This window comes from Nymphalis io, chromosome 4, assembly GCF_905147045.1.
Source record: "Nymphalis io chromosome 4, ilAglIoxx1.1, whole genome shotgun sequence".
Taxonomy (NCBI): Eukaryota; Metazoa; Arthropoda; class Insecta; order Lepidoptera; family Nymphalidae; genus Nymphalis; species Nymphalis io.
In genome coordinates this window covers 7,322,332-7,331,828 of record NC_065891.1, presented here as the reverse complement: position 1 = coordinate 7,331,828, position 9,497 = coordinate 7,322,332, and the positions used below count along the sequence as shown (strand labels likewise).

General features: G+C 29.0%; 2 protein-coding genes across 2 annotated transcripts; one reads left to right on the top strand and one right to left on the bottom strand.

Annotated features, from left to right (window-relative positions):
• Positions 1-549: 549 nt before the first annotated feature.
• LOC126768252 (zinc transporter 9) lies at positions 550-4,301 on the top strand. The gene is made up of 12 exons (XM_050486262.1): positions 550-1,150; positions 1,230-1,429; positions 1,519-1,591; positions 1,665-1,794; positions 1,989-2,127; positions 2,213-2,368; positions 2,446-2,557; positions 2,645-2,855; positions 2,926-3,043; positions 3,136-3,210; positions 3,349-3,462; positions 3,541-4,301. Exons 1-12 carry the CDS (start codon positions 754-756, stop codon positions 3,583-3,585), a joined length of 1,770 nt encoding a protein of 589 aa, XP_050342219.1. The 5' UTR covers positions 550-753; the 3' UTR covers positions 3,586-4,301.
• A 291-nt stretch (positions 4,302-4,592) lies between these two features.
• LOC126768253 (ufm1-specific protease 2) lies at positions 4,593-9,149 on the bottom strand. The gene is made up of 10 exons (XM_050486264.1): positions 9,057-9,149; positions 8,619-8,840; positions 7,993-8,220; positions 7,225-7,398; positions 7,009-7,108; positions 6,775-6,921; positions 6,524-6,646; positions 6,106-6,367; positions 5,775-6,028; positions 4,593-5,291 (listed from the first exon to the last, which is right to left on the bottom strand). The coding sequence occupies exons 1-10, from the start codon at positions 9,093-9,095 to the stop codon at positions 5,080-5,082; spliced, it is 1,761 nt and encodes a 586-aa protein (XP_050342221.1). The 5' UTR covers positions 9,096-9,149; the 3' UTR covers positions 4,593-5,079.
• Positions 9,150-9,497: the final 348 nt, after the last annotated feature.

Genomic DNA, 9,497 nt, shown 5'->3' with positions numbered 1-9,497 from the left:
AATTCGGATTTCAATTTGTTGGCTCTGCTACTGAACCGACCTTACTATTTAATGCTTTAAGACGATATTTGCCTGAGCGCAAGCGATTTGGTAAGGCTAGGCGTTACCGAAATCTGATTTTGAAATCGATTTGTAAATCTAAAATCGGGTAAATATCAGTTTGCGTTAAAAACAAAAACGCTCATGTCTAGCGTCTATTCTATAGACTCAGATTAAAAATAATAGATTATGAAAACTAAGTTAAATAATTAAAAAAAGTTATTCTGACAAAATTATATTGAAAACCAGCTATTACTACGGGTTACTATTGATTCGTTTTTATTTATTTTTAATCTATAAATAATTAATCAAGCAGAAAAAAATGCCAATTAATAAATATTTAAAATTATTAAAATAAAAATGTTTTAAACATTATTGTACAATTTTGTAGTAAATGAATTGTTACCCCACCTCGAACACAAAAAAAATATTTAATGATTTGTATCCAGAGCCGTCAAATAAACTATAAAAATTAAACTGTCATGAACAGACAAGTGAGTGACACTGACATCATGAGATATGAATGTCTGGTCATTTTTTCAAAGAATTATATGAACATAATTTACTGTTTATTTAACATACAACATTGTAATTTATTTTTAAAATAGAACTTCAGACATTAATTAGTGATTAAGTAATAATGTATTTTACTAAATATTAGGATTTTAAGTAAAAGCTACTCGTTTTAGTTTGCGATATTTATTAAATATAAAAATGATTTTGTTACATTCAGTTGCCTCAAACTTTTATAGAAAATTTGGTCGACAATACTCTCAGCTAAAATATTACAATTCATTATGTATTGGATCCTATCGAATTGTACACCGAGAAAGTTTTTTTGCAACAAATATGAATCAGAAACTAAATAGGAGTATTTCTACTTCTGCGATTTTTAATGATAAAATTGAAGGGAAAGATTCTAAGGATGTCATGGATAAATTAAATCCAAGTGATGTGGCGAAAGATACGAAAAATTCACTTAAAAATAAATCATTGGGTGATATAATAGTTAAGACTGAAACTGATGCGGACAATGTTATTACTAAAGTAACTATAGAGAAAGCTAAGCCAAAAGAAATTCAAGAAAATGTTAATAAAGTTACACCTCCAAGTATGAATATTAATAACCATGAATAAAATTTAAAAAAGTTGGTCTCTCATTTATAATTTGATATTTATCTAAATTTCAGAAAAGAAAAGACTTTTAATTGATTTTTCTGCTTCATACACCGAGCGAAATTTTATAACACCTATGAGAGCTATGACTGAATACTTACTGAAGCAGTCAGACTTGGAAATATTACCAAAAGTTCTTAGAAGATCACCATATGAAGCAGAACCACCTATTACAGTTTATTATAGGAAAGATGTTGAGTCTAAAGCTATTGAGGTAAAGTCAATAGTCTGCAAATTCATTATTCTTACTCATAAAATTTCTTTACTTATTGTAATATACATCAGTTAACCTTTAATCTTTAGATTTGGGGTTCAAAAGAAGCTCTTGACAAAGAACTTTTACGTAGAGAATTGGATAGAAGAAGATATGAGCAAGGTACTACAGAAAATATTCACATATATTTCTGTGTAATGTCAAAAAAAATAAATAATTTAAATTAAATTTCTAGATGTGTTTACTGTCAAAAGGAGACTTAGAAATTATAGGAGAGAAATGGGCCATAAAAGATTGAAGCATGGTGTTGAAGAATTGGGCTTAAAAACAGTCTCGGGAAGAGTTGTGCTAACAGCCGTTGGAATGTAAGATTTATTGAATATCTAGTAGACTATGTTTAATAGTTTTAAAAAATTATTCTAAACCAAAATGAATAAATACATAAGTATTTTTTTATGAAAATACTAAAACCAAAAAAAATTATATGTTTTATATAACATCAATTTTTTTTACTGTAATAAACCTCATCTTTTCTAATCTTTACTCATTCATATTTCAGAAATGGTTGTAACTTTCTTTTCAAGCTTTGTGCATGGTTATACACGGGATCACACAGCTTATTTTCTGAATGTATACATTCTCTTGCTGATACTGTTAACCAACTTATATTAGCATATGGCATACATAAGTCTGTACAAGTAAGTGTTGATATCTCAAATATTACCTTAATTTTTTTTTTGTTAAAACATCATAAATATTGTAGAGCTCTAATAATAATTCCAGATAGCAGATCCTGACCATCCATATGGCTACACAAACATGAGATATGTTTCTTCATTGATATCTGGTGTTGGTATCTTTTGTGTGGGATGTGGTTTGTCATTCTACCATGGAGTTACTGGTATTTTAGACCCTCAACCTCTGCATGATTTCTACTGGGTAAGTGCAAATATTAAAAATATTTATGGTCTCACCATTACTAAAAGTACAAAACTTTCAAATTGTTTTAATTTCAGGCCTATTTCGTCCTCGGTGGAGCTGTAGTTTCAGAAGGGGCTACATTAATGGTTGCTCTAAATGCCATTAAAAAAGGAGCTAAAGAAGCTAACATGACTTTGTATGAATATGGTAATAACATTATTCCTTCTTATATGTAAAATATTAAAATCTTTAGTTTGAATGTAAATATTAAAGACAATTTAATTTCCATTACAGTAATGCGAAGTTCAGATCCATCAGTAAATGTTGTTTTGTTTGAAGACACTGCAGCAGTAGCTGGTGTTATTGTAGCTGGTAGTTGCATGGCAATATCGCAGTACACGGGAAGTCCGCTTCCAGATGCAATAGGTTGCATTCTAGTTGGCACTCTCCTTGGTGGTGTAGCATCTTTTATTATACTTAGCAATGTTGGTGCTCTTATTGGAAGGTAATATAAAATAATGAGGTTATAACTGTGTATTAAATAAGTACATAATATAAATTTTAATTTTTTGCAGATCTATTCCACAAGAACAATTAGATGAAATAAATAGTGTGCTAGAAAGGGATTTCATGATAAGAGCTATACATGACGTAAAGGGTATAGACATAGGAAGTAATCTTATAAGATATAAGGTCTTTATACAAATTGATTTTCTTTAAAGTTGTCAAATTTACTTATAAAATTGTAACAACTTGAGTGAATTAACAAAAAAATGTGTTTTCAGGCAGAAGTAGACTTTGACGGTAGAGCTCTAACTAGATCATATTTAGAAAAACATGACTTAAACTTGTTGTTAGAGGTTGGTACTATAATTATTTAAGAAAAGGTTTATAAAAAAATATTTCTTTAGATTTGTCAAATAGTATTACTTAATATAAAATTTTTATGTATTAAATATTTATATAAATGCATATAAACAGAACAATATTATTTTTAGGATATGAAAAAAATTGATACCATAGATGATGTTGAAGCATTCTTACTAAAACATGGAGAAAATATTGTTGATATGTTGGGTGGAGAGATTGATAGAATAGAATTAAAATTAAGGGTAAGTTGAAATTTAATTATTTTATAGGGAATACTAAAAATTTAATTATTTTGATTATTATTTGTTCTTTTTTTTCAGAAAAAGTTTCCACAAATTCGGCACTGTGATTTGGAGATTCTTTAAAAAAAAAAGATTATTGCTAACTGACTTAAAAGTTATATTTAAATAGCAGTTATTTAAAAAAAGATTCCAGTTATAACCAATATAAAAGCAAAAACACTGTTTTTTAAAATAATATGTATGCATCATGCAAAAACCACTGGATGAAATGATATACACACTTTAATGAACTTCTCGGGTTGGTGATAGTTTATATCCATAGTCAATATTTAGATCTCGTTTTACCTCATGCAGTAGGCAACTTTGGGATACTGAAAAATTATTAAATTATTTCCATATAAATGAAAATTGCTTAAAAAATTCTATTACTAAAAATATTAAATTATCCTGTATAGAAAATAAATGTTATTTGATTAATTGTTATTTATTTTTGTTTAGAATATAAATAACTTTACCATTTATATAAACTAGCTAGTTAAAAGTTTAACATCCTAAATAACTCCAAAATACAATTTCCCAAATATTTTTTACAATCTTACATTTGAATATGTATCTGTGAAATCCTGAAACTAAATTTTAAATTTGTAGTTCCACCCAATCAACAATGGAAATATTATACATAATTTTGGTGCTGGTGACAATACTATTTAGTAAGCTAAATGTTATTAGTTTCAGTACCTATAGAGATTAATCAGTTTTGTATAAAAATATAATTTTAATTCACTGCTATTTTCAAATAATACCTTATTATTAATTCATAATAACAGTGTTTTTTAAAATTTTTTACTGTCCATTGTGTAATTTTACATTTACATTTTCAGTGTAATTCACATATTTTGAATTTCTATTAAACAGATTCTTCCAGGTATAATAACTTGTATATCATGGATATTTTATAATGTCTAATATTATTTAAAAATCTCTGTGATTTTATTGTATATAGGTTTTACAGAGTTAAGTATAAATAGATTTAATCTAAAACTCATTGACTGTAAATAAAATTGTTGAATGACAATTTTGTCTTTAATTTTCATAACAAAGTACATTTGGGATAAATTATAATCTTTAGATGAAAATCATAATTTTATTGGTACAAAATATATAACAATGTATTCAAGTTACAATTGCATAGTAAGATCAATATTTTTAAAATGCATAAGCCGTTTTTTAGGGTATTATGACTGAAAAGATTACTATTGTCTTTCACGGTTACATAAAAATGATTTATTAGATGCCTCAAGAATGATAAAATACTTTTGTCAAATATTTTTACTAGGTAGATTTAAAGAAATATGTCTGCAAAATAAAAAGCATTGAAATCAGCCTACACAACCCAACCAGTCTTTTATAGTTATGTCTAAATGCAAAAGTACTTCATAATAGATACTTACACCAGTAACAAATTGAAAATATCTAGCATTGGACTAATATAAAAATTGGTTTCACGAATGCTTTCCCAAAAATGTGGTTCAAACCCATTTTCCTAAAGTACCAATTATAGTAAATGCGGGAGACAATCTACCTAAAAGGCTATATATTTTACAAATGATAAAATTATTATATAACAGGTTTAGTCTGTGGTAAGCACAAGTTATAATGTGCAGTTTTGTTCCAAAAGTCTGAATTCTTCCATCCACACCAACCCTTATTGACAACTACATTAATATCATCGGCACCGGTGAAGTGAGGATCTAATATGAGGTAACGAGTGTCATTTGTTACGGAATTGTACTCCACACCTATAATTGTATGTGCTAATACACCGCCACCTGTAAAAATATACTGCGTTGATTTGTATGCAATGAGGACCATTTCTTACGTCTATACTTTATCGAATCTTTTATGCTGAATATAAATTCACAACCAAAACAACTGAGTCTACAAAGCTAGAATTATTTATTTCATAACATAAACATCCAAGAGAGTATTTTTGTATATTTTAATTTTAAGAAAGGGGAAATGGGATCTGTTCTTTTATATGAATTTTATCTATACAAAGTCAGGATGGACAGTTAGTTGTCTATATATTGCTAACTAAAAGATCTAGGATGTTATTCCTCTCTTTTACCTATCGACTTAAAGCCTTTGAGATTTATAAAAATTGTTGTAGCAATGGTAGTGTCAAAACTTGAAGTGTACCAAAATGTGTAAGATTCTAGCAAAGCTACATCTGCTAATATATTGCAACTAAACTGACTTCTTCTGTCAGGACCTTCTGATTGATTGGACATATTTCATAAAAAAATACTGACCTATCATAATAGGACTTCCATGTTTCTGGAAATGGTGTACAAGTTCGGGAGTGTAATTTATCAAATCTGATCCTGTATTGGCAAATATAATTCTCGATTGTACACCCAAAAGAGTTTCCAAACAAAACATTACTTCTGTAGATCCTATCCATTGCTTAGAACCTAAAAACGAGGATGGTTTATCACCAATATTAACAAGGCACTGTTGTATATCTCTGTGAGTTGGTATGTCTACTGTTGTATACCCTTGAAACCTGAAACAAAACAGCACGATAAATAAAAGCATGATAATTTGTTATTGAAATACATTACATTTAGTGTAAAACTGTACCTAAACCATGAGAATATAGTTTGCATTGAGCGGTAAGCACAACCCCAACCATCATCATTGAAGTTGTCTTGCATATAATGATGATAGGTATATCTCCCGTGGACTAATGCCACTGTCGTGTCAGGCTTAATTGGCGGAGAAGGTATGGCCTCATGTATATTCACAAGTTTTCCAAGATTAGTAGAAAATGCATTCCCTCGTCGAAACATTGGTCTATCCAGTGGTAAACATAACTGTTCATGGAGCAGCTTTCTTTCCTTTTCTGTAAAATTTAAAATATTATATAATAAAAAAGCTTATGCTTAACATAATGCTATTCATTAGTACTTTGATTTTATCTTTGTCCAGATCTATTTTTCTTGTTTATAGTTATTCCACAGTTAATTTTAGAAGTAAGCACTTAAGTGAATAATCTTACCCATACTTTCATCAGGTATGCCTTTCGGTACTACTCTTGTGACAAAATGCCCAAGTTCTTGAGGCAGAAAGTGAAAAGTTTCAGGCAAACGTAACCCAGCTCCATCACCAATACCCTCTTGTCCTAAAAAATTTTACAAATTGGAAAAAAAAAATATATTTAAAACTTTATTATATAAAATTACATAAAACTAGAAACTTATTTTACTATGTTAAGTAATAATCCATTCATACAATAATTTTAATACAAACCTAACTGTTCCAGCAGTACAGTTTCAAGTAACTTGAGAGAGCGACATGCAGCTTCTACTAAAGCTGTGTATAGCTCAGAAAGCTTTGTATTTCTGTGAATCATTGCTAATGTATCCACTCTTAATGGCATGCTAATACAAAATGCAGCTAAAAATTGTGAAAATTAATTAAACATGTCTTTGTAAGAATATATTCTAACAAATTTATTAAAAAATCATTAATAGATTGACTCACGTTTCCTTTGTGTTGTCATCATTTTTACAGCCGTTTTTACAAGTTTATCTGATAATATGTCCTTTGTAGCTTTTAATACTAGATTAACAGGTACTATTTCCTGAAAGTAATTACAATCAAGAATATAATTATTAAGCTATAATCCGATGTGGATTGTGGCTTAATAATTATATTCAATCAATTAATATAAATAAAACCTATTCATTGTCAACTTACAACTTTATTCAAAGTGTATTTTTTCTTTTTAGATGACAGATCTGGGCTTAAAGAGTCAATAAAATCTCCAACATTTGTCTCTGTACTTGTACCAGTAACACCAACATCTGAAGCAATTCCAAATAAATACACTGCCGTTCCATCTATTTGAAATGATACCTCTCCAGATGCGATCTAAAAATTTTAAAAGCATGTATACCAATTCATTTAAAACATACATATATTTATACATACATTTCTAAATGCAATGACCATTTGTTTATAATAAATCTGGTTAGATTGTAAACTATCACAAAATTATTAATGGTACATGTTTTTAATATAATAGGCCAACTTGAGTTAAATTATGTACACATTAACCTAATCTAATAGATTATGAACTCTTTTTGTATTTGTTCATTTAAATTTTATGCTCCGCTCACAATTTTTCAACAGTAGACTATCTTGATTTATTAAAAACGAATAATGGAAGGACCATTATTAGTTTTTAATAAATCACAGTGTCATATATATATTGTGTTCTACTACACAAGTAAAACTTATAGGGTGTTCTTAGAGAAATACGTTTGCAACTATACTAGATAATTATAGACAATGCTATTTGTAAGTAACTAGCTAGTAAATCCAAATAAAATTTTCTCAGTTGACTATTGCAATAAGTGGTTATATTGACACTGATTTAAAAATATAACTTATGACATAAATCTCTCCTGAGACAAGACAAGAAGACAAGATACATAGAAGACTTTATTAATAACTATAATTTACCTTTTTTCTTTTATTTTGCAAGATATTTTTTACTCCCGGCATAGTTGCTTCACATGTTAATGGCAGAATGGTATTCAGACGCACATGAATAAATTGTTTCCACAACTCTTCAGTCTGAAGGACCTCATAGCTTGTCTCTTCAAATTTGTCATGGACTAGAAAGTGAGCTTTTATTTCCTTATCTTCATTTATTATAATAAAAAGAGGATTGTCAGTTATGTCTACATCCTAAAATAAAAAACAAAAAACATAATCAAAGTCAAAATTTTATTGTATATTTTTAAAATTATAGGAATGTTTAAAGGCAATTTTATCTGGGTATAAAGAAAATGTTTGTATTTTAACTAAAACAGCCTGGATTTTTTTTTTTTTTTATATTCGCCGTGAGGGCAAATGACTCTACTCCACCTGATGGTAAGTGGTAGTAGAATCCAAACGCGACAACGGCCAGTACAGACAGGAAAAACGTTCTGCACTAGCCGCCTTCGCCTTGCCGGCCCGCAAGATGCCTCTTCACGCCTCGTTTGAAGGAACCCGGGTTGTAAGAGGAGGGAATACGTGAAATGGGATATAAAAAGGAAACTGGGGAGGATAAAAAGGTAATAAGTAGTAATATTGTTTCTAACCTGTAGTATCTCTTTAGGTCTGGACTCTATAGACAGTGTTTTCGCAAATTTGACAACACCACATAATTCTATTTCAGCCGGCAAGGAAAGAAGAAGCTGTCTATAAGTTTTCTTTTCATTTTCAAAAAACTCCAAACTCATCCCCACAACAAGTAATGTACCATCGTACATGAGGCCAAATAGGCATCCTGTCGTCTCATTTGTATCGATTTTGGATAAACGCTGTAAATGTAAACCATTTTAATCAAGTTTTTATTAGGAATTCGATTAAAAGAAGTGTTGATGACGTATAAACTGATCAAATCTGAGTAAATATTAATAAACAATTTTATATATATATATATATATATTTTATATGCTAGTTATTATCAAACTTCATTCATGGAGAAGGCGTGGTTAATTGTAATTATTTAAAATAACTATAACAATAGTTTTTACCTCAAAAACATATTTTGATATTTTGAGACGTGGTGACATTTTTATGAAATGTTGCCTACATTTATTTATTATTTAACACTACTTTTGTCTTACCTGAGAATGACAGTTAAGATCTGAGTTGCAATATGTATAGAAGTTTTTTGATTGTTGTCACATTAAAATTTTAAATTACCCATCTTACAAAAAAAAAAAAGTCCGTAATAATATTTTTTTCTATAACTAAAAATGATGCGCTCCTCTGGCTTTTTTCTATGTATTTACGGTAAGCAGATGAATTAAATAATTTTAACAAAAAAAAACAATTAGCAATTTTGCTTTATTTTATAGAATAGTTAGACGGATAGATAAATAAAACACCGGATGTTATCTGATGAGTGCAGAGGCGTCTTTACCTATAGTTGAGGGTGTGCGGTTCACCCGGGCGCAGCGGTGTTAGGGGCG

Excerpts from the sequence above, each read along its gene's own strand:
- LOC126768252 (XM_050486262.1), top strand. The coding sequence starts at position 754 with ATGATTTTGTTACATTCAGTTGCCTCAAACTTTTATAGAAAATTTGGT. Across the intron at positions 1,592-1,664 it reads TAGAAGAAGATATGAGCAAG|ATGTGTTTACTGTCAAAAGG; the intron begins GTACTACAGAAA and ends TTAAATTTCTAG. Across the intron at positions 2,856-2,925 it reads GTTGGTGCTCTTATTGGAAG|ATCTATTCCACAAGAACAAT; the intron begins GTAATATAAAAT and ends AATTTTTTGCAG.
- LOC126768253 (XM_050486264.1), bottom strand. The coding sequence starts at position 9,095 with ATGTCACCACGTCTCAAAATATCAAAATATGTTTTTGAG. Across the intron at positions 8,841-9,056 it reads TATCAAAATATGTTTTTGAG|CGTTTATCCAAAATCGATAC; the intron begins GTAAAAACTATT and ends TTACATTTACAG. Across the intron at positions 6,368-6,523 it reads CATACCTGATGAAAGTATGG|AAAAGGAAAGAAAGCTGCTC; the intron begins GTAAGATTATTC and ends TAAATTTTACAG.